This window comes from Pinus tabuliformis, chromosome 6 (genome assembly GCF_031772625.1).
Source record: "Pinus tabuliformis cultivar Carrire ecotype Pingquan chromosome 6, CPIR1, whole genome shotgun sequence".
Lineage (NCBI taxonomy): Eukaryota > Viridiplantae > Streptophyta > Pinopsida > Pinales > Pinaceae > Pinus > Pinus tabuliformis.
This window is the reverse complement of record NC_142292.1, coordinates 1,089,814,033-1,089,839,867: the sequence shown is the minus strand read 5'-3', so window position 1 is coordinate 1,089,839,867 and position 25,835 is coordinate 1,089,814,033. Positions and strand designations below refer to the sequence as shown.

Below are 25,835 nucleotides of genomic sequence, written 5' to 3'. Positions count from 1 at the left end.
CAAAGGAAAAACCATGATTTTCATTAGAATAATAAAATACAATATTGTAATAAACCTTGACACAGGAGTCCAAGAAGTGCTAAATGACAAAAAAAGTACCATCATAAAATCTCTGCTAATGCATTTTCAATTTAAAATAAATAAATAAAATAATAATAATTATATGAGAACTCCACAAAATCAAGTTTTATAACAGGAAAAGACCAGTCTTACTCGCTGCTGCTGCTTTAGGAGAAGCTTCATATTTCTGCATTCATAGTTATCACCTCTCTGTGGTGGACCGCCCAAAGTGCCATCTCCACAACTGTAGGCATAAAGCAAAAAGATGAGAAAGAGCAGTTCATAGGAAAACAACTAGAAAGTCTAATCAATATCTACATAGATATTGGATGCAACATGCAATACAAATATATACAGAATTTAAAGCAAACGAGACAGTGCTCAAGGGAAAATCCCTACAATTTACAGATATAATTCCATAAACAAAACTCTTACGAGAAACTAAAATCACATTCACTGCAAAGTAGCGTCTTCACAATTATTGCATAGACCAAAGTATTGAGTTTTGCGCAGTATAAAGCACAACTAAAATATTAAAGTCATAAAATTAGATCAAAGCACATCATTTGCATCCGACAAAACCATTTGCTTCTGAAGCAAAATGCCACAAAAATTACTTCATGTGCTCTAAAGTTTAGACTGTCCAATTTGCAATTAAAATGAATATAGATGCATCAACAGATACTAACAGTGCAGAAAGCACAATGCCATTCCATGCCATAACAATATATGCAAGTCTTAATATTAGCTTAGAATCTACACAGGGCCATTCACAATGAGTGATGCAGAAAATTAGACTTTATGCAGAGATTATTCTTTTATATTAACAGGAAAAGGTTTGCATCATAGATTGCAAAATGTGAGTTACTGGAATTTCCTTTTGATACAGGCAGGCATTTTTAATTTTCATATCCACATTTTACTAAATTTTAGAGATTTGAGAATCCGATTAAACAGAACACTTCTAATTTAATAATCCTTTAAAAGTCTGATTAGTTTATCCATTTTCATGAACTAGATGTCACTTCTACCATTAAAAAGAAAGTACTGATCGTTGGAGAGGAATAGTTACTGGGCTATCTACAAGTGATCTGTGATCACCCAATGATTCCAAAAAGACAAAGAAAACATATATCCAGCAGAAAGAAAATGATGATATCATAGGGAATGTGTTCTACCCAACCCAACAATTCCGACAAACATCTGGATCACATTCACGTCCAGCAGCAAAGCACGGGCATTGTCGACTTCGACATTGACTCTTTGCACAGTGACATCCTCGGAAACGATTCTTGCAGCCTTTCGAACACCTGGAAACAAAAGCAACAAATCAAAGTAATAAAATGCATGCATAGTGGCAAATGGACAAATGAATTCATTAGACCAATAAAAGAAACATGACATGATGTTTGGCTTCTAGAATGACTTAAATTACTACATAGCGACAAATAACCAGGACAATAAACAAAATAGCTAAATAAAATTATAATAAAAATGATCAAAAACAGTTTTTTTCCCTTTTCGCTTTAGAAACTCTACAAGCATGAGTTCAAATTTCAATATGATTATAATAACGAACGGGAATACATCTTACCCACAGTATTTTTCACAACAAGTCCCACTACGTAGGCAGGGACATTGCTTTCCACACATGGATTGACAATCACATGGTGTAAACTGCCTACATGGCTGATCTTTGCTATCAGCAATTCGCTTTTTTATTGAGGGGTGACCAGCAGACTTCCAAGTGTACTTCAGCCTTCGTACTCTTCCCCTTCTACGCCAAAATCTTGTTCGTGTTCGAGCTTCTGTTCCCTGTAGGAAAATTGACTTTCTTGGGTCAATTGTATAAAACCTTAATAGCAATATCCAGGAAAGACTAAATTAACCCTTCATAAAAATAAAAAATAAAAACAAAGAGTTAGCATATGGATACCAACCATAGAATCACTACGGTCAGTCTTCCCATTTCCATCAGACCGTGAATTTGGCCCATCTCCAGCTGCCCACTGCATCGAGGATTCATTGCGATGGATATATTCCGCTATCTCAGAACAGGTCTTCAGACCATTCAATAAGTTGCGTGCTATAAAGCAGCTACATAAAAGGAAGAAGTCCAGAATAGATTTAGGTCCCATGTATAGAAAATTTAAACAAATAATACTACTGTATCCTTAACCCTCCTTACTGGATGCATATGACGTGGGTTTCACATAGCTGTTTCTACAATTTATCACATGCTATATGCTACGAAATCACCAAACTAGAACCCCAGTTATTTCAACAATATACAAACGTTATTTTTCTTTTATGCTAGCACAAATTTTCCTGTTCAGTGTTTGGCATGCATCCACACTTGATTAGTTCTTTTAAAAATTCAGCACTCTATAACCCACCATACCCTCAGTTTTTCCATTTCTCATCTTACAATGAATATGCTTTCAGATTTTTGTTCCATGTTCTATGCTTTGATAACCAGCCATAAAAAAGTCATTATCTTCTTATTATGAATCCAAATTTTTGCAACTTCACCTGTTGTAAAAAAGGCTACATCAAATTATGAACCGTATCACACATTTACTGTCTTTACATGGAACAAGGGCACATTTGCTCTTCACTAAGAGACAACCAAATTTGACAATTGGAGTGCATGGAGTTCTAAAAGCATTCATGGGCCTAATATGAGATGTTTGGCACCCAAAATAATATAGCACAGTATAAATTTTTAAATATTTAGTTCTTCTCATTATGACCAGTTAGAATTTCAATCCATCCCGTACTCAGTATACATTGTTGCAGCTCTCTCGAATCTCTTTTATATGATGAAAATGTAACTAGTCTCAGTCTTCATAATGTAATAAAATCATTGACATATTTATTATATTTATTATTATTATTATTTTTATAATTTATTTTTATTTTTAGTCAAAGCATGTTTTTCATGCTTATAGAGTCAAAGAGAATTTATTTTGAGTCAAAAAGAATTGTAATTGAGTCAAGTCCCATTTGAAATTTTATAAGAAATAAATAAATACACAAAAATGTTTAGAGTCAAAGAGTCAACACAAGACCAAGTCGGGCCTTCCTTGGACAAGTCGGCCTATGTGGCAACTATTCACATTGACCCTCTTGGAAGCTCATTCATCGCTCAACATATCACATCGATTTATGTGAAAGACAAGAAGATAAATAAGCCGAGGTCAAAGGGGAGAGAAGAAAATCAAAGGAGAGAACAAAGGCGAGTTTTTTGCCCCAATTCTGCTAACATGTGCGAAATTTTATGCAATTTTACGAGGCTGTTACAGGGGCGAAATTTGGCCTCTATTGCACGACCGAAATTTTCTGTGGTTTGACAAGATTTCAGAGACTTTGACTAGAGTTGACTTTTGTTGACTTTGACTTGATTGGAGGAGGCTTGACTTGGATCTTTGTGGCAGTCTTCGCCTTGGTCTTGGATATCTCATTTTGATATCTCAGTTTTATGGTAATTCATCTCTACCTTCAACCAAATCAGAGATATCCACCAATCTGAGCATGCTCCTAAATAAACTAACTTCGTGTTGGGAAGAGATTTTGTCAACACATCAGCGACTTATTCATCTGTTGGCATGTATTATAGATTCACGACCCCAATCAATATCAAAATTTCAATGTATATGTTCTTGTATGCTAGCACAATCTTCGGGGTCTTCAATTGTTATGATGCTTAGGTCACAACATCCAAATACATTTCGATGGAAGCTTCCCTCTTCAAATTTTCCAACAGCATTAAACTCAACCTCAGCACCTTCCAAAACATTCAATTCTTGCTCATAACTTCGTCAATCACGAATAACCATATGTAGTGTTTTCATCATTCTCCAATCTCATTCTTTCTTTACAGTCTTTACTATAGTTATCACAATATACCCTCCCTCTCAACTAGGGAGAAATACTCTTTCTTTATCCAAGCTTCTTCTTTACTAGGGGACAAATTCATACATAGGCTCTTTCTTTCACATCCTCATATCATCGAAGAACTTCAACCTTCCAATACATTATTCCTTTTATCTTCACAAGGTCATCAACAATGTAAACTTCAATGTCATCAACTCCTCCTTTCCATCACGTGCAACATCATTATCAAGTTATCATCAGATATGAGGTAGGTAAGCATCTTCAACATCTCGAAGACTATGTACTTGCAAATCTTCAACAAGTTCAACCAAGTACAAATATAGAGCATGAAGTCAACTTTATCAATATAGGGTTAGAATGTCATCACAATGGGAGCATAATAAATCAAACTTTAGATATCAAAACCTAAACCTCATTAGGTTTACAATCATCAAGGGTTACACCTTCCATGCCCTAGACTTTCACAGCAATCTATGCTAGGGTTTTTGTCACAAACCTTAGATTCCATCATCAAAACTAAACTTTAGATATCAACAATCCATTTCAATCATAGCAAAAGCATTATTACATCTAGGGTTTTATTAGCATGCCCTAGAAACTTATATCAATCTCTACTAGCGCTTTTGTCATAAGCCCTAGATACAAACAATCAAACTTCAATGTTAGATATTCAACAATTTTGACCAAGCTAGGGTCTCAACATACGGAAGCACATATAACTAGGGTTTCATTCCCAAGATCTTTTATTAACTATTACAAGGGTTTTGTCATATATCCTAACTCATCAAACCCTAAAAATCTAGGATTTCATATCAACAAACCTTAAACATCAAGAGATTAGGATTTCATTATAAGTTCTAGACTTTATCAACAAATCTTCAGTGGGCTAGGGTTTTGTAGTGAACCATAAAGATTAGGATTTTACCAAGGTGAACAAATGATAGTAAGGCAAGGGTTGATTTAATTCAAAGATTAATCACACTAAGCGGTGATATTTATGATTCAAAACTCTAGACATGAGTGAGTTAGTATTACAAAGCAAATTTCAAAATGATCGTACCTTAAATAAAGAAGATTATTTACAAATCTTGTAATCTTAAACATACCTTTAGTTGCTCCTTTTACGAATCTTGTATGGTTTCCTTATTGAAGGGCCCCCACAGAATCATGATAGTGTCTTCATAGTCCATCTCCATATGGGTCAACTTTTATTATAGTGCCCAAGGATGTAACTCGATTTACCAAGTTGCCATTCTTAATATATACCTACAATATTTATTGACAAGCACAACCAAAATATACAAGTACAATAGCGTGATGATTATCTAGTGTTTCCATTACCTTTTAGAGAATGAATTCCTAGGGATTCAATTTCATTCTTGCCAAGGACTTGGGCTACTTACAAACCCTAGACATTATGAGATAGGGTTTCTAAGAAGGAACAAGCAAATAGGGTGAGGGTTTTCATATGAACTATCTAGGGTTTACAATCCCTAGATATAATGAGAATTTGCAAACCTTAGGATCACACAAGTAATTTAACCCTAAAACTTTATATTTTTAACAAATGAACATGCTATACATACCTTAGATTTATATGATTGAAAGATTGATGTTCCATTAAGCTTCTTGCTCTCCTTGCAAACTGAAAAACATAATGTTAGATGAATTAAAACATAAAGAGTAATAATAATACTTACTTGAATTTTTTGAGGACTTCAAATTGATTTGCTTTCTCTTTATTGTAGTAATAACAATAACAACACTTACTTGAATTTGTTGAGGACTTCAAGTTGGTCTACTTTCTCTTGACTGTAGTAGAGGCTTCCAAGAATGAGTTGCTACAGGTCTTCAAATAGATTTTTTCCTTTAGAGATAATACGCTTACTCAACGATAGAACTTTCTTCAATAGGGATAGACATCTATTCGTCAAAGTATGTATACCTTGATCCTTTTCAACATTCCACAAATTGCAAGATTGATGGACTTCAAAAGACTGAGATTCTGTCCTACAAAATTAGACTTCTCAAAACAGGTCTTATTTATCAAGTATCGTGATCCTTCTAGGTCGACCTCTTGGTCACTAATAGAGCTCGGATCTTATATGTATGTGTGTGTGTGTGTGTGCCCAGGTCCTTTTGACTACAGACCACAAAATGACAACTTCCTTAGCTAGAAAACAAAGCTTGAATATCGGCTTTTGAGATTCGGTCTTGGTCCTTTCTCCAAGTAGACTCATGTTAAAATTGGCAACTACGGCCAAACTCCACATGGGTCATCTTATTTATGACATCTGATATTTTTCTTGGATTCCTCTCTCCGAGAGGTGTAGGATTGATCTAAAGATCATCCGATTCCAAAATGTACAAATGAAGTTATGAATTTATTTTGATTATGGACAAATTGTCAAGGTCGACCAACAAACTTATGTAGGCTCAAAAGCCCAACAGTCACACCTATTCATCCTCAACGTTTGTTATAAATACATGATGCCTTAGCCTCATTTGGACACACCCATCTTCACACTTCTCTCTCCCTCTCTCCCCTTATTGATTGGGTACGGATTTCTAGGCCTCAATCTCTCCACACGTCCGAAATTTTAGGAGTGTGAAATTTCAGGAGGCCGAAATTTCAAGAGACTGAAATTTCATGAGAGCAAAATTTCAAGAGAGCAAAATTTCAGGAGACCGAATTTCTACACAGTTTGACCAAGCACTGACCAGCATCTGTTGACCTCCTTTGACTGTGATTTTGTGGGGATTATTTCTATTTGGGCAAGCCACATTTTTGGGCACAAAAATCGAGGCAAAACGTTGAATTTGACCAACGTTGACTGCAGCTAGGGCTAACCGCAAGTTGGCTATTTTACCAGATTTGACTGGGCTGCTTTTGGGTTCTTTTGAGGGTTGATTCATCTTGTTGTTTGGAGGCTGAGGTTGATTTAAGTTGACCAATTTATTGAGGGTCAAATCTGCCATGTTGACCAGCATTGACTTTTTTGGTTAGGGCTCTTTTGTTGCTGTCATAAATTATCAGATTTGTAAATTGTATTATCTCTTTCTCTGTTGAACTATTGAAGAATATAAGAAGAATTGATCAAGGGTTCCCCACATTGGGTTTGTCCCTCATTAGTGCCACATCTTGTGTCCTCTTGTCTTCGCTTGTCTTCAACTGTTTATGTTTATGTTCTATCTACATTTTACTATCATATTGATGTGATTGCTAATCTGGATATTGATATTGGGCTACTAAAGAAATTGAAGTAAAATTGCTCTAAAGCATAGAACATACCATTGTTGCCTAAAATTAACGTGGTATCGACACTGAGGTGAAGACAAAGCCCAAGCAAGAGTGAAATTGTAATCACCAAAGCCAGTTGGACAAGGACAAAAGGCCCAATGGGTACCTCATCCTACTTCCCAGCTGAAGACAAGCTCCATCATAAATCTGACTATCATGGATGGAAGATGTCTCTTGATTTCACTTTGGAAGAAAAAAAGTGATGGATACGTAAACGGTAAAATCCCTGAGCCTCCTTCAAATGCACTGGTTGCTACGAAGACCAAGTACAATAGGGCTGAAGTCAAAGCGAAGAAAATTATTAGGGATTCCATTGACAAGCATCTGGTGGCTTATATCTCCGAATTGAAGACCTCCAAGGAGATCTACGACAGGTTGGTCGGCATGTCCTAGGTTAGTAATGTTAATCAAATTCTATTTCTCAAGAATAAGTTGAAGGATATTAAGAAGGACAAGGATGAGGACATTCAATCCTATTTCTTGAGGATTACTGAGATCAAGAATGATCTACTCTCGATTGGAGAGGTCATTCCTGACAAGGAACTTACTCTCACCACCCTTGGAGGACTCCCACCTGAGTGGTATGTATTTAGCACCACCATACTCAACAATGATCAAATTCCAGGGTTCAAAGAATTGATGTCGAGATGCATTCAAGAAGAAACAAGAATGGTGGAGTAAGAAATGCCTCCTGATGGAAGCAACCCCACTGCATTCTCCCCTCATGCCAAGAGGAAGAACAATCCAGGTTCAAAGAAGAAAAGTCAAGGAAGACCGGGATTCAAAAATGGAAGGAAGGGAAGATGCTTTGTTTGCAATATGTTTGGCCACTATGCAAGGGAGTGTCCAAATAGAAGGGACACATCCCGTGATGATGATCACAATCATTCCAAGGGCAACTTCAACAACAATGATCAAAGGAATGGCAAGTCCAATGGCAAACGAAAAAGGAATGCAAGACATCAAGGAAATGGTCGACCCTCCAAGAAATCAATGAACGCCAGGTATGAAGAATCCAATGTTGTTAACAATAAAAAAAAAGAGTACTATTTTATATCAGCCCTCTCCACCGCCTCTCTTCTGGACACTTTGCGAAATTGGTTGATTGATAGTGGTGCCTCAAGGCACTTCACCAGATACAAGGAAGCCCTTTCTAATTTGATAGAAAAAGAGACATACTTGGAGATAATATTTGGAGGCGATGCCACCTATCCCGTGAAGAGAGTAGGGAATGTTACCCTTCAACTGAATCAAGGTAACACTATTCATTTGCAAGAAATACTATATTTACTTGATCTCAAGAAGAACCTGGTGTCTATTTCATCCATGGAGGGCAAAGGATTCAAGGCAGCATTCATCAATGGAAAGGTACGTGTTTGGAAAAGAAATTTGAAAGATGCTTTTACTCTTGGGTTCAAGTTTGACACTTTGTATCAAGTTGGAGGAAGTCCATTGGGATCCATGTCTTGCGACACATCTCTACAATTTGAACCATGGCACCGGAGGTTTGCGCATCCTCATTTTAAGGCCCTATCGGATGTGAGACAGATGGTGACAGGTATGCGCGAGTTCAAAGTAGAGCATAAAGGTGTATGTCTGGCATGTGCAGAAGGAAAACTTACAAGGGGGCCACTCCCCTCAAGCTAAGTCACAGGATTCGTCCTAAATCCCATACGAATCCCGAATCCAACGAATCCGACACGATTCGGTCCGAATTCCTGTCCAAATCATATGACACGTCGTGTCCTTTTCCGACACGTCGAATCCGAGGTTGTGTCACGATTTTCAAAAGCGTGTCGCGATTTTGGGAAACAAGTCTTGTTCATGGTAATGTTAAATTCTTAAAGTAAAAGTGACATTCTCCTTAATCTTCATTTTCATCCTTTTACTTAATTTTTTAACATTACCATGAAATGACTCAGGATGTTTGAGAGTGGTTCCGTCCTCATTGGATTTCATATGGAGAAAGTAGAATTTTAGATTTCATTCAAACTCCAGCAGACTTATCAATTTTTCAAGATTTTAGGATTGGGGGATTGCAATGTTTCCATTGAATTTTGTCATGTATTAGGGTATGGAACTCGTATTTAATCAAGAGCACCAATCCCTCTATGTACCTTGATGTTAGTGACATTGGTTGTCGAACTTCTGTATCATGACCCTCCTAAAAATGTATGCATCACCCAAACAAAATCTTGACTTGACATGTTATGCTTGTTCTATCTTATGTTAATGCTTAAAGGGTGATATTAATGACAAAGATCCCTATACAGATACAGAGGTAATGACAAAGATACCTCTGGATATTAATGATTAGAGGGTGATATTAATGACAAAGATCTTGATTTTCCAACACGACTAAAATATTAGACATTTCTCGTGGTGGCAAGAGGGCCAAGCATAAGAAATAGATAATAGATGGACATGTATTTGATTTTTGTATGTACTATGCATGCTAATAGCTATAGATGAAGATCTGTGTTTGAAATCAATAAATTTGTATCATTAATTAAAATTTGTGTAAGAAATATGATAATATCTAATTTTTAATATATATATATATATTTTTTTTAATAAAATAATATATAACGTGTCCTGTTCCGAGGGGTTAGAGTGTCTGAATCCGACACCACGAATCTTGAATCCTACGTGTCCTGAATCCCAGTGCCAAGTGACTTAGCCCTCAAGTAATAGCAAGACCACAGATATATTGCAATTGATCCACTCTGACATATCTAGTATGACGCCTGTAAACTCTTTGGGAGGATACTTATATTATCTCACCTTTACCGAGTTTCGACAATTCAAAGCCTTGATCGAAAACCAATCCGAGAATAAAATCAAGATATTGAGGACAGATAATGGGACCGAGTACGAATCCAACGAATTCCAAGATTATTGCAAAGAAGCTAGCATTAAGAGGGAGTCTACAATGCCATACACTGCTGAGCAGAATGGTGTGGCTGAAAGGAAGAATCGCTCTATTGTAGAAGCAGTTTGTGCCATGCTTCATGATCAAGGCCTTCCAAAGTTCCTATGCACTAAGGTTGCATATATCGTCATGTATGTTGATATCCTCATCAAGCATTGGACTCCAACACTCCCTAAGAAATTTTCACTAGTAAAAAACCCGATGTCTCTCATTTTAGAATTTTTGGAAGTCTCGTATATTTTCATGTGTCGAAAGAGAAAAGAAGCAAATTATGTGCATCTAGGAAGAAAGGAATATTTGTGGGCTATAGTGAAAATTCTAAGGGATATAGAATTTATGTGGCTGGTGACAAGGAAGTTGAGATATATCATGATGTCACCTTCGACGAAGATATGGCCCTTGGGAAGATCAACAACCTTCCTATCCTAAGGAAAGACAAAGAAGTTGACACCAGAAATCAGGGTGCAAAAGAAGACGAAATGATGCCTGATGTTGATGAATCTATGGATCCTATTGATCCTCCTCCTCATGAACCCTCCCCCTCCAAAAGGAGACCCTCATGGCTTAGGGAGACTCTCGAAGATGTCGAGAGACACATTGCACCAAGTGGAACTTTCCGTGAAAGAAAGAAGCTGAAGAGGTATCAAGGATATTTGACTGCCATGAGCACTATCATTCATAACGAGCCTTCATCATTCAAAGAAGTTGTGAAGCATCAAGTATGGAAGGATGCTATGAATGAAGAATACGAGTCAATTATGAAGAATGATGTTTCGGGTGTGGTACCTAGACCCCAAGACAACTCGATTGTCACCTCTCAATGGCTCTACAAAATCAAGCATGGAGCTAATGGAAGTGCAGACCCTTTCATTCACAAATGTAAGAGTGAGTTGCCTTCTGAATTTGAGATGAAGGACCTAAGACCGATGCACTATTTCCAAAGGTGGGAGGTTTGGAAAAAGCCAGGTGAAAATTTCCTCTCTCAAGGAAAATATGTTGTGAAGATATTGGAAAGATTTGGGATGGTGGACTACAAGTATGTGACTACTCTAATAAAACTTAACTTTAATAAGTTATGTGGTAGTGTTGTTGGACTTGAATTGGGAAATGCTTCTGAGTATTGTCAACTCTTAGGATCACTGATGTTCGTGGTGATCTCCCGTCTAGACATATGTTTTGTAGTTAACACATTGAGCCAATATATGGTTGAGCCTCATCATATACAATGGATTGGTGCCAAGAATCTTCTGAGATGTCTTCGAGGCACAATCACTCATGGACTGAGACACACTACCGGAGATGTGAGGCTGCATGGTTATTCTGATGTTGATTGGGCAAGCAGTGTGGTGGATTGCAAGAGCACTTCTGGATGTTGTTTTTCTTTGGGCTCTGCTTCGATATCCTGGATGAGCAGGAAGTAGAAATCAATTGCCTTGAGCACTGCCGAGGTCGAACATATAACTGCTATTATGGCCTCCTATGAAGTTGTCTGGTTAAGGAAACTCTTCAGTGAGTTGTTTGGACATATGTTGGATACCACGTGATCCTCTACGACAACCAGAGTGGGATCCAATTATCAGAGAATCTTGTGTTTCATGATCGCTCCAAGCATATAGATATAAGGTACCACTTTATCAGGTATATGGTACAACGAGGAGCAATAAGGCTCCATCACATTGGGACTGATGAGCAAGTCGTCAATATTCTGACAAAGCACCTGGGGAAGGTCAAGTTCTTGGACTTCCAAGAACAACTTGGATTCTTGGAGAGACCCTCTTATGAGGGTCATGTATGATATGGACATTGAGCTCTGGGAGCTCTGGGGGGCTTGGGGTACTTCTTGGAGCGATGAGCAACCATAGGGTGAGTGGTTTAGCCTTCCCCTAGTGGTTTGTTGTGTACAGGGTGAGTGGTTCAACCTTCCCCTGTGATACCCCTTGGCGACATGTAGGCAAGATGAGTGGTTCATCCTTCTCCTACTAAGACATCCTACCCATGCAGTCTAGAACTCATGGGAAGTACCTCTCGTCTGGCCAATGAGTAGGGAAATGAGGATAGGGACCATAGTACTACCGATGCACGCATCATGTACTACCGTACTCCCTATGCTAGGATGACTAATATTGATCTGGGATCAATTAAAACTAACTTCGGCTCAGTAAGAGTGGTATGAGACACTCTCTTTTGATTGGAATTGACTTCAGATCAGTAAGAGTGGTCTGACACACTCTCCTTTGATTAGGACTGACTTCGGGTCAGTAGAGAATGGTATTATACATTCTCTATTAATTCTTCTTCTTCATAGTTTAGCAAACCAAAGCAATGCATTGATGGCAGAGATAGTACAGATTGGCAAGATGGATTAGCAGATGGAGTTCTCCCTAGTTAAGAGGGAGTGTTAAAATTGGCAACTAGGGCCAAACTCCACATGGGTCATCTTATTTATGACAGTTGATATTTTTTTTGGATTCCTCTCTCTAAGAGGTGTGGATTGATCTAAAGATCATCCGATTCTGACATGTACAAATGAAGTTATGAATTTATTTTGATTATGGACAAATTGTCAAGGTCGGCCAACAAACTTATATAGGCTCAAAAGCCCAACAATCACGTCTATTCATGCTCAACATTTGCTATAAATACATGATCCCTTAGCCTCATTTGGATACACTCATCTTCACACTTCTCTCTCACTCTCCTCATTGATTGGGTATGGATTTCTAGGCCTCCTTTCTCCACAAGTCCGAAATTTCAAGAGAGCAAAATTTCAGGAGGTCGAATTTCTAGACAGTTTGACCAAACATTGACCAGCATGCATTGACCTCCTTTGACTGTGTTTTTGTGGGGGCTATCTTTGTTTGGGCAAGCCGCATTTTTGGGCACATAAATCGAGGCCAAACGTTGATTAGTCAAACTCTTTTCGAATTCAACCCAAGTCACCTCTTCAAGATAATTCAGCAAGAATCTTCGGCCCTTACTCTAACTTTGTACCTTCGGTCTTGCAATCTTCCTTAGTCATCTTAACAAGTGTGGCAGAGTAATAAAATAATTTCAACTTCTTGCTAGATAAAAATCCTTCCATTCTTTATTCATCTTGTCCTACTTTTCTGTGCCCTTAAGCCTTCCTCTTGACCCCTTTTTCGTTTTCAAATTGCAAATTGAGTTGATGGATGGATGATGTTTCAATAGCTTGAATGCACGGCTATATATAGTCCTCTTCTAAATGGTCAAATCCCTTCATGAGGCCAACTTGATGATTTCTTGATGCTGACTTATTGGAGGAGGTATGAATGACACTTTTGACTTGCTTACAAATTCTTTCTTGACATACAAAGCCCAAGAAGGGTCTAGAATATAATGACAAATGACAATGATTCAGGAAATACACCTAGAGGCCTTCAATGGAGGCTTGACCTAGAAACAAAATACGTAGAGCATGAAACCCATGCTTATAACAATTTTCCTTTTTCTTTCTTTTGACAAATACATTACATCTTGACTCAAGTACAATTATGAAGATCGACACTACTTACATTTCTGAACATCTTCAACTCGGCTTTTATTACTCCTTTCTTGCATTAAACATTCACAAGAACTGCTAATTGACTTCAGGCTTTGGATGCTCTTTTTATAATTTTGTAGTTTGTTCTACGTTTTGAGTAAAGCTTACTTATCGGATTTCAAATAGGACACTTATTCTTACGATCGGAACTTTTTTATCAAGTGTTGCAGTGGCAATTCACATCATATAGCAAAGATTGTTATTACACCATTTATGCAAGGTTACTTCCAAGGTGACTATTACTTGTGATTTCTTCGTATTTCTTATTATCTTTTTAAGGTCTTCTTTTATCTTTTTATCATCAAGCAACTAACAAAACATAAATATGAAGATAAAGGACACTAGATGTAGGCTCTCAGCTAGGGCGAAACCCCTCTTCAAGGGGAAAACTCAAAAATTTCTTCTCTTCAAGAAGAAAATCAAAGGAGGCAACCAAGCCCTTTTGACTAAGACAGATTTTTCCTCCATCCACCAAGTCAGCGTCCCAATATGATCAGTGAAAATCTAGCCCATCCCTTCACAATTCTGCTTCTCAAAAGATGAGTCAACAAGGATCTTGGTCTGCTCTGCAATTTTTTAGGTTGGTACATTACCTTCGGCTTTGCACTTTCGTTGTTCTGTTATAGATTCCTTCGAATGTGTGACAAATTAAGCACAAATTTTTTATCCTTGTACTTCTTCGCCTAGTCTTCTTACTTCATGCAATGATAAATCCTTCTCTAATAGGCTCCTCGCAGTCATTTCTTTTCTTGAAAGCTGCAGATTGAATCTTGTCTTTCCTCACTTCCAAACTAGGTCGAAGCCATTGCAATATATAGTGGTTTGAAGTTGCTCTTTGAGGCCGACATGAGAAGGGTAGGCCGACTTGGTGGAGGACGCATAGATGACCAATTTTCATCAAAATAATTTTTCTTTCTTGACACACAAATCCCAAGAAGGGTCTATTACAAGATGACAAGGACTAGGACTTATGACATAAACCCTAGAGGCCTTCAATGGAGGCTTTAACCTAGCAATAAAATAAATAAAACATGAAATCAATGCTAATAAATAATTTTTCTTTTTCTTTCTTTTGACAAATATATTATATCATGACTCAAATACAATTATGAAGACCGATATTAGTTACATTTCTCAACACAGCAATTGCAGCATGAGGTACAAGATGGCAAGAAGCAGAGGCAAGATGATGATGTAGAATATGATGATGCCATAATATGATACCCGAAGCAGATGCAGGATGATGATGTAGAATATGATGATGCCATAATATGATACCCTAACCATAGGGATTGGATTCCTTGGAACCCATCATGCAGGTTGATGAAATCCTAGCAGCTGGATGAACTTGAGCACACCCCATAGTTATTAGAGTTTTTGAGGCAAGAAATCTCCTAATTTGTCTTGGAGGACTTTGGATTCCTTGGAACCCATCATGCAGGTTGATGAAATCCTAGCAGCTGGATGAACTTGAGCACACCCCATAGTTATTAGAGTTTTTGAGGCAAGAAATCTCCTAATTTGTCTTGGAGGACTTTGTGAGTAGATTCTCCATGTTATATTGATTTCTTTTATAAGTGGAGCATTTCGTGGGCCTTCACGGTTTGAGGGATACGCTCAGTCAAAGTTGGTGCACCAAGGCAGTGGTCCAAAACCCTAAAGGGTTGTTGTTGTCGGAACATTCATTTGGCTTAGGCAAACGAGGCGTGATGATCTGGCAGTATTATTTATATGATGATGTGGCAAATTATTAAAATCCTAAAGTCAAAGTTTTATTGTTACCAAATTAAAGAGTTCGTTGGGGTATCAAAGTTTGAATTCAAATAAAATTGAAAAATCAAATGGGACAAACAAAATTTCGATGGGAATTCTTTTATTTAAAATCTAATTGAAGAACCAGAAGCACCAAGCGAACCTATACAACCTGCCATCATTCCAAAAACTTGAAAAAGACCAACTTGGTCAAGATCAACTCTACAAGAAGTTGAAGGACATACAGCAACAAAAGGAACATTAAGAGAAAGCAAGAGACCTAAGAGATAATTACTAGTGGTTTTTTTGAGTTCTTATTATCCTTCATATGTTCTTTTATCTTAGTTTCATCAAGCAATTACCAAGACCAAAACACGAAGATAAAGTACACTAGATGTACGAACTCAACCAAGGCTAAAACACCTATATAGGGGAAAACCCAGCCAAGAACTATTCCTTCCTTCAGCAATTCAAAATGAGATAGACCAAGACCCTAGACCAAAGGTCTTCCTCCTCCACCAAGTCAACCTTCCAAGATGATTTCATAGTCTCTTCTTATCCAGCAGCTTTAACTCGACAACAACCCAGAAATTTCGGCCCCAGTTTCACTAGATTTTCGAACCAGCCTGCACTTCTGAAATTTTTAGCCTGCTTGCACTTCTTGTCTCACCTGCACTTCTCGGTCTGTCTACACTTCTCATCCTGCCTGCACTTCTCGATCTGCTTGCAATTCTCGGCCTGCCTGCAATTCTCAGCGTACCTGCAATTCTCGGCCTGCCAACTCTTATGAAATTCGACTTTCTTGTTCTTCTGAAATTTCAACATGCATTTATATAGGTGTTTCTGCCCCTTAGTTAGGCCGACTTGTCCAATTTGAGGCCGACTTGGTGGAGGAGGCCTAGAAGACCTCATTTACATTAAAATAGTTTTCTTTCTTGACAAATAAATCCCAAGAAGGGTTATTCACGTTATGGCATCGACAAGGACACTTGACATAAACCCTAGAAGCCTACAATGGAGGCTTTGACCTATAAACAATTGACCCAAGCATGAAACCCATATTTTAATAAGTCAAGTTCTTTAATAATAAAATTTATTTTTCTTTCTTTTGACAAATACATTACATCATGACTAAAATATAATTATGAAGACTGACACTAGTTACATTCTTCAACAGCATATATGACCAAACTTATTGATGCAAAAATACCTCTTACGAAAAGGCAGTTGAACATCAACTACGAAAGAATGCAATGTTAGAAGAATATCAATCAATAACGAAGAATGATGTTTGGGAAATCGTTCCTAGACTAAAGAACAAATCAGTTGTGACTTCCAAATGGGTGCACAAAATTAAGCATCCAGTTGATGGGAGTATTGACAAATACACAGCAAGATTTGTGGTTAGAGGATTCTCTCAACAACAAGGAATTGATTATGATGACACTTTTGCACCTACAGCGAGGTACACAACAATTAGATCTCTCATCTCTATTGCAACTTCTATGAGATGGAATATACATCAAATGGACGTGAAAACAACTTTTCTAGATAGCACAATTGATGAAGAAGTCTATATTGAGCAACCTTAAGGATTTGAAGTGCACAGAAAAGAAACTCATGTTTGCAAGTTAAAGAAAGCTCTATATGGCTTAAAACAAACCGTAGAGCATGGTATGCTAGAATGGATGCTTATCTAATAAGACTTGGTTTCACCAAAATTACTATAGATTTGAACCTCTACATCAAGGTAGTTAAGAATGTGCCTCTAATCATATTACTTTATGTGGATGGCTTTTTGATAACGAGTGTGGAGCATTGTAGTTGTCAATGCAAGAAGGAACTCCCTGTTGAATTTGATACAAAAGAACTTGAGCTAATGCACTATTACCTGGGACTCGAAGTTTGGCAAGAACTTGGCGAGATTTATCAATATTCTATGGAGATTTGGCATAATGGATAATAAATGCATGACAACACCTACAATCACCAACTTAAAGAAGCTAAGGAGTTCAGATTCAAGTTTTGTTGATCCAACATCTTATTGACAACTGATTAGTTCTTTGATGTACCTCATGAACAACTGGCCAAATGTATGTTTTGCAATAAATACTCTTAGCCAGTTTCAGATGGAGCCTAGACATGATCATTGGATGGCAGCTAAACACATCTTAAGATATCTTTGTGGGACCATACATCATTGTTTGAGATACGTTTCAGGAAATAAGATTCAGTTATTAGGCTACACAAATTCGGATTGGCAGGCGATGATGCAGATGGAAAAGGTACTACAGGTGGTTGATATTGTTTAGGATCCGCTATGGTTTCATGAATGAGCACACAAGACTCGGTTGCGGTGAGTACTACTGAAGTTGAATATATGTCAACCAGTGAAGTTAGTCGTGAAGCAGTTTGGCTCCACAAGTTGCTTACTGATTTGTTTAAGGTCTCCAAATATTTGGCTCCATAAGTTGCAATATAGTGGGGTCGAAGGTCCTGAACGGTCTCTTGTTAGGGGGAATTACTTCCGATGATTTCCTGTGGCCAAAAGACAAAGGAAGGGTTTTGGTTCTTTTTTTCTTTGATTTTTCTGAGTATATGGTTTTGTTTGTCTTATCCTTGCAGAAAGGTCGAAGTCAACACAGCTTGTTGAAGATATAGGCTTCGAATGGAATGAAGAATGATGGATCTGAGCAAATCTCTTATGGTTTAAAGTTTAAACCCTGGTTAGGGCATCTTTCTGAGCAATTTGTGACAACCTCATTTGTTCTCCCTGCATCTATCACGTTTGAGCCAAAAGGAACTTTGTTGGGCTTCTACTCTTGCATTCAATTGAGGGCATGGCCTTGCAATGCATCTTCCGCAGATTTTGTCTGGTAAAATTTTCAATTTTTTGTGATACCTTCTTAGGGATAATGCAAAGTTTCTCAGGAAATTTTTGGGTTTAATATGAGGAAGGTGTATCTGAGAGGTGGCAACCTTTTGATCATACATATACATTGTCGTTTTTTGTCCCTGTGGCAGCAGTGCAAATCTTCGGCCACCTGGTCTGATATAAAAAAACAAATCTAACACAATATCATCTACACACCTTAATGATGGACTTTATAGTGGCCTATTAGTGGATATATCTGCAAGCCCTTGAAGCATGACAGTGTCATGAAACCTTCTGATATGGAGAATTGATTCAAGTTTGTACGATGGCAGTGAATAGATCTAAGATCCACATATTATAATATTAATTCCCAACCCTTGTTTATGTAGTATGGTTACAGAAATCCAGATGTTGAGATATTGTTTCATGAAACATGACAGAAATGTTTGCAACTCTTCAATAAAGAGGTTCTGAAGCACTCGTTTCTTACATTCTTGACAGCTCTATTTGAGGAAATTGGTCTCCTTAAGCATAAATGAATTCTCTTGAAGCTTGACTGATCTAAGCACTCCAACCAGCAATCTCTATCTGAAGCATTTCAAGATAGTCCTGAAGATCACTTATGTAACCACAGTCTTATTGTAAAACTCTGATTAGAGACACTGGGAGGCTAATCTCATCAAATCTAGTACCATGTTGTCTCCTCTACTTACCTGAAGAAAGTAAATCACAAAACAGTCTAGTGTGGTATGTTGTAGATGCCACCAACCTGTCATGAACCCAAATCTACCATTGCACATACTGAAGTGATCTAAAGGCAGTGTTTTTCCAAATGAAATCTACTGAGCTACCTAGCCCTAATAACACACATTCACTGTAACAGTAACTTGGAGATTGACTTGACAGTGAGAATAATTGACAGTGTGTTGCTAGTAATGTTTGATCAAAATTTTTGAGATTGTGGCAGTAATGATTATACAGGAGTATCATACATGGCTTATTTCTATAATTGCTAAACTAGGTAGTGTGACATTGATGATCTCTTCTTGATTGTATCCGTATCACCGTGATCTTGCTCTATACCCTTGATGTGTGATAATGATGCAGCTATGCTCTGAACAAGACAATAATCTTGAAGTCTTCCATGACAGTGCTCTTGTATACCATGTAATCCTGAATGCCAAGAACCTTAACATTACAGTGACCCTCTAACTTGGTGATTGTGAAATGACCTTAATTTATACAGCGACTAAGTGTTGACCTTGTCACAATAGAACAATGACCCTATTACAACCTCATTAGTGGCAGTGCTCTTATCAACATTGAATTTGTTGTATAACAAAGATTCATATATGGTTTATATGGCAGAAATATATAATGGTCATTAAACTGAGATAGTATATCAGTACAGACAGAAATGCTTGGTGAGACAATGATAACAGTGAACCTTGACCTAGTGTGACAGTGACGTGATACAGTGATGATTGTACTATGAATGTGACAGTGAAGTGCCAGTGACAAGGTCCTATATGATTGTGACAGAGATGATGATGTGGGATATGATTTGACTTGCCTTATGACAAGGTGTTGATTGTAACCTAGGGTTTGATACAACAGTGTAGTGCAGGCATAGCAATAGTACAGTGAGAGTAAGCAGCAGTAACAGAGGACAATTGGTTAGCAGTGACAGTGAGCCGAAGCAGTGAACAGTGGCAGTTGTGGTTGTGGTAGTAGGGGCAACAGTATCAACAAGAACAGTGAACAGTGGTAGTGCAGCAGTACCAGAAGAAGTGGCAATGGGGTGCAGCAGCAAGGCCTGCAGCTTGATTGTAATTGGGTCATTATCCCTGGTATGGGAGCCCAAACCATTTAGGGAGCACTTTGCTTCCTTCCAGCTTGCTAGTAAAACCCTTGGGGAGTCTTCCACTTCCTTCTAGATTTATCTGGTAAACTTGTATGTACATTGTACATAACACAACATTTGGTTGAGAAAAATCTTTGTATATTGTTCACTAATGTGATGTTTCATATGTTTGTATTAATGCTCTGAATATTTAATGGAATAAATTAACCAATTGTGAAAGAATTAAGAAAATATTAATTCACCCCCCTCTCAGTGTTTCCAACAAATATTTCAACTTGAGATTGTCTGGTTGAATCATTATGAATACCTCCCTAGTTAAGAGGGAGTGTTGAAAATGTAACTAGTGGCGGTCTTCATAACATAATAAAATCATTAACATATTTATTATATTCATTATCATTATTTTTATGTTAGTCAAAACATGTTTTTCATGCTTATAGAGTCGAACAGAATTTACTATGAGTCAAAAAGAAATGTATTTGAGTCAAGTCACATTTGGACATTTATAAGAAAAAAAATGTTTTGGGTCAAAAAGTCGACACAAGACCAAGTCATCCCTTCCTTGGACAAGTCGACCTATGTGACAATTATTCGACCCTCCGGGAAAACTATATATACAAGTCAACTCGACCTCCTGGAAGCTCATTCATCACTAAGCATATCACATCGATGTTTGTGGAAGACAAGCAAATAAATCAGACAAGTCAAACGAGTGAAAAGAAAGTCAATGGAGAGACGATGACTTTTTTTCCCTAGTTTTGCTAACACATTAAAAGTTTTCTGTGATTTTCTGAGCCTATTACAGGGCCGAAATGCAGACTCTATTGCAAGGCCAAAATTTTCTGTGGTTTGACCAGATTTTCGAGATTTTGTCCAATGTTGACTTTTGTTGACTTTGACTTGATTACAGGAGACTTGGAGGAGGGTTGACTTTGATATTTGTGGTAGTCTTGGTCTTGGGTCTTGGGTATCTCATTTTGATCTAATTCTTTCGGAGAAGGTTTATTGGGTTTTCCCCTTTGTGGGGTTTTTCCCTAGCTTGGAGCCTAATTTCTAGTGTTCTTTGTCTCTTCATGATCTTTATGCTTCGAAGTTTTGTATAATTGCTTGATGAATAGAACATAAAATTAATAAGAAGATAGCTAACATTCACAAGTAATTATCAAGAAAGAGTTATCAAGCTTTAATCTATCTAGCACTTCGTTCCTCAACACTAAAAAGAGATCAGACAGACCACTTCTCTCTTTTTTAAAAAACTGCTTATAATATATTGCAAGAGTTATTTATATGAAAAAGGTTAGACTTGAAAACTCAGAAAGTAATTATTGCTTAAAGCATAGTCACTGTGGGCCACTTATCTAGTTTTCAGTTGTGCAAGTTTCAAACTGCCACAGAAATTCATTAAATTCATTAGAACTATTCCATGTCCTTGGATCTCTTCACTCTTCAAACAGCTTATGTAAAAGATTAGTTCCTAAAGACCATTTGACTCATCATAACAAGCATAAACAATAAGCTAAGTTCCACAGAAATCCATTTATAAACATTCGTTGTCATCTTCTTAATAGTGGTCCCTTGCCTCTTATGTTCATAAGACCTTCAAAATGTATCCAATGTTTCTGCCAATTGGGTTTATATTGGGTTGTTGCAAGGAATGATGGTTATCCTCCCCACCCTGATTCAATTCTTCCAAGTGCCATGATGAACTTTGTTGTAATGGCTTTGCCCTTGTTGTTTAGTCTGAGCAGTCCCTTATGGACCAAAACTACTGATTTGGGGTAGCATCGGATGTGATCTAGCCATGAAAATTGGTGGAGAGGCTAAAACACATGAGATCTCCAAGACCCCGAAATGGTTTGGACAGATTGTACCCGGTTTGTGATATATTAAAATAATTAATAATTTTAATGGAGTTCCTAAGTCTAAACTTAGGAAAAATAAATATTAATGGGTATTAATATAAAACTGGGTTAGAAGGTTCCAAAAGTCATGGATCAATCCAAATCTAATCTTAGTCGTTGATTAGTGTTAATTTTAGGTATATTCTATACTTGGAGCAATTTATTTCAATTTTCACAGTAAGCTCAATATCTTTTCCAAATTAGCAATCACATCAACATTAAAGTAAACTGCAGATAGAACATAAACATTAATCGCAGAAGACAAGCTAAGACAAGAGGACACAAGATGTGGCGCTAGCCAGGGACAAACCCCAAAGTGGGGAAACCCTTGATCAATTCTTCTTATATGTTCTTCAATAGTTCAGCAAAGAGAGATTGAGATAGTACGTTTACAATAGAAGTCAACACTTTGACTTATCTAGATAAGAGCATAGATCATCTCTAAGAAGATGATACATGAGATCAGTTGAAGACATACTACTTCAATTGATTCTCCAAGGTGACTCCTTCACCTATCGTTGTGCTGCATTTCGTCATCATGTTGCACCTCACTGCATCACACCATGCTGCAGCCATCATCACTATGCTACATCTCATTACGCTTCATTAATCATGACTGTACCCATCACTGTACTCCATTATGTGCCAATGTTGCACCATGTTGCCATAATGACCTATGTGTAGGCTGCACCTTGCTTGCTTGTTGTCCCTTGCTTGCTTGTTGTCCCTAGCATGCTTGTTGTCCTTAGCATGCTTGTTGTTGCATGCTTGTTGTTGCATGCTAGCTGTAACATTGCATGCTTGGTGTATTTGCTGCTAAGTACCATACAATTGTCCCAATGTTAGCTAGATGTCCCTTGCATGTTGCTCTCCTTCGGAGATAGATGCTCCAGTTGTTCTGGCAGTTCTCCGCAGTTACGACAGTTCTCGACAGTTCCGGCAATTCCGGCTGTTCCCGGCAATTCCGGCTGTTCCGGTTGTTCTCGACAGTTCCAGCTTTTGCCCTCTGCGTTAGCTTCCCCGGCTGTTCCAGCAGTTCCAACACTTTCGGCAATTCTGGCTATTACCGACAGTTCCAGCAGTTCCGGCTTTTCCCGGCATTTCCAATAGTTTCGGCTTTTCCCGACAGTTCCAGCTTTTCCCAATAGTTCCAGTAGTTCCAGCAATTCCAACAATTTCGGCTATTCTCGGCAGTTCCGTCTATTCCCGACAATTCCAACAATTCCGGCTATACTGACAGTTCCGGCAATTCCAAAAATTCCAACTGTTCCCGGCAGTTCCGATAATTCCGGCTAGTTCCGGCTGTTCCCAGCAGTTCCAGCAATTGCAGCAATTCCAGCTATTCCAGACAGTTCCGACAGTTCCAACTTCTGCCTTCTGGATTAGGGTAGCGTTATCCCTTAGGATCTCTCCTCCTACTAAAACCCAAAGACAAGTAGAGAGGAAGAGATCCCAAGTGTGTTGAAAGGACTTGAAGGCCACCTCTATTTAAATTTTACACTAAAACGTTGAGCACAAGTGGGGTTTATTTGGTTGCTAGCCGACCTTGACAAATTGCCCCATAACACAAATAAATTCATATCTCCATGGATACATATCGGAATCGAATGATCTTTAGATCAATCCTACACCTCTCGATGAGAGGGATCTAAGAAAAATATCAGCTTCCATTAATAAGATGACCCACATGGAGTTTGGCCCTAGTTGCCAATTTTAACACTCCCTCTCAACTAGGGAGAATTCCATCCGCTGATCCATATGTCTGACTGTACTATCTCTGCCATCAGTGCCCAGCACTGCTCTACTGAACCATGAAGAAGATGAATTGATCGAGAATGTCTTATACCATTCTCTATTGACCCAAAGTCAGCTTCATCTGAAGAGAGTGTGTCACATCAATCTTACTGGCCCTAAGTCAGTTTTGTTAATCCCATATCAATATCACAAGAGAGTATCTCAAACCACTCATACTGATCCCAGATCGATTAATTGATCCCAAATCGATTAATTGATCCCAGATCAATGGAGGTCATCCTAGCATAGGGAGTACGGTATATACATCGCTGCGTCCATCGACAGTACTACTATGGTCCCTAACCCCATTTCCCTGCTGATTGATCAAATGAGAGGTACTTCCCATAAGTCCCAGACTGCATGGGTAGGATGCCTCAACAGGAGAACTAATCATCATGTCCACAGGAGAACGAATCATCCTGCCCCAAAGTCGCAATGGGAGAATTAATCATCCTGACCCACAGGATAGCTAATCATCATGTTTCACAGTTGTCATGGGAGAACTAATCATTACGGCCCACAGGAGAACTAATATCCTGTTCCATAGTTGCCACGGGAGAACTAATCATCTCGGCCCATAGGAGAAATAATCATCTTGTTTCACGATTGCCACGGGAGAACTAATCATCCCGGCCCACAAGAGAATTAATTATCTCGTTCCACAGTTGCCACGGGAGAACTAATCATCCCGACCCACAAGAAAACTAATCAACCTATACATAGCACACCACCAGCAGGAGGGTGAGTCGCCCTGTGGTCGTATGTTGCTCCAGTAGGTACCCCAAGCCCCCGAGAGCTCCCAGAGCTCAATGCATGCAAAATGTAGGACCCTTATAAGAAGGTCTCTCAACGACTCCAAGTCATTCGGGAAAGTCACATATTTGACCTTTCCCCAGGGTTTTGACAAAATGTCTAGACCTATACATCAGTCTCAATGCGATGGAGCCTCCTCGCTCATCGCTTACCATATTCCAAAAAAGGCAGTATTTGATGTCTATCTGCTAGAGCAATCATCGAATATGAGATTCCTCAATAATCGAATCCCCCCTCTGGTTGTCATAAAGAATCACAGTGGTATTCATCATGTGTTCAAATAGCTCACTTAAGAGCTTCTGCAACCATGCAGCTTCACATGAGATCATACTCGTAGCTATATATTTGGTCTTGGCGGTGCTTATAGCAACCAACTTCTGCTTCCTGCTCATCCATGATATCGAAGCAGGATCCAAAGAGAACCAACACTGAGAAGTGCTCTAGTGATCCTACACACTGCCTACCCAATCAACATTCGAATAATCATGCAGTTTCATATTTTCGACAGTGTATCTCAATCCATGAGAGATTGTGCCCCGAAGATATCTCAGAATATTCTTGGCACCAATCCAGTGAGGCTCAACCAAGTATGAGCTCACCATGCTAACTGCAAAACATATGTCCGGACAGAAGTTCACCAAGAACATCAACGCGAATGAGTTTATGAAACTCAGAGGTAGTCATAGGCTTGCAGTTTATCATTCCACATCCGGAATCCAACTTCCTCTTACTTCTGCAAATGAGAGGGTCTGCACCTATCATAAATATGTCCTCCTCATAAGGTGTCGGTATGAGAGGTCTATCATCCACAACCTTCGGGTAATGGTTTCGATCGGTTTCACTCCTAGTGAATCTCAGCTTCATCAAAAAGTTATCAATCCTCTCATATTACGCCCGGGGTGTTTTGCTTCAAGCCATAGAGGACTTTCCTCCACCTGTATACATGAGATTCTTGATCATGAATCTCAAACTTCTCGAGTTGTTCCAAACCTGTGGACCTGCTGCATGAGGAGAATGGTCCCCTTATAAGATTTTCCTTCGGTACATCTCGAACATGTACTTTCATGCTCTTTTTGAATTCAGG

The 25,835-nt window shown here is 38.3% G+C and overlaps 1 protein-coding gene across 2 annotated transcripts in view; it reads right to left on the bottom strand.

The window, feature by feature from the left end:
• The window catches only part of LOC149262702 (histone-lysine N-methyltransferase CLF-like), a 287,901-nt gene that overhangs the window by 68,190 nt on the left and 193,876 nt on the right, over nucleotides 1–25,835 (bottom strand). For both annotated transcript variants that reach the window (XM_089425080.1, XM_089425082.1), the window contains 4 exons: nucleotides 2,001–2,157; nucleotides 1,655–1,875; nucleotides 1,239–1,370; nucleotides 214–304 (listed from right to left, as the gene is read on the bottom strand). In XM_089425080.1, coding sequence (XP_089281206.1) covers nucleotides 214–304; nucleotides 1,239–1,370; nucleotides 1,655–1,875; nucleotides 2,001–2,157 — 601 coding nt within the window. The remainder of the gene's footprint in view (nucleotides 1–213; nucleotides 305–1,238; nucleotides 1,371–1,654; nucleotides 1,876–2,000; nucleotides 2,158–25,835) is intronic.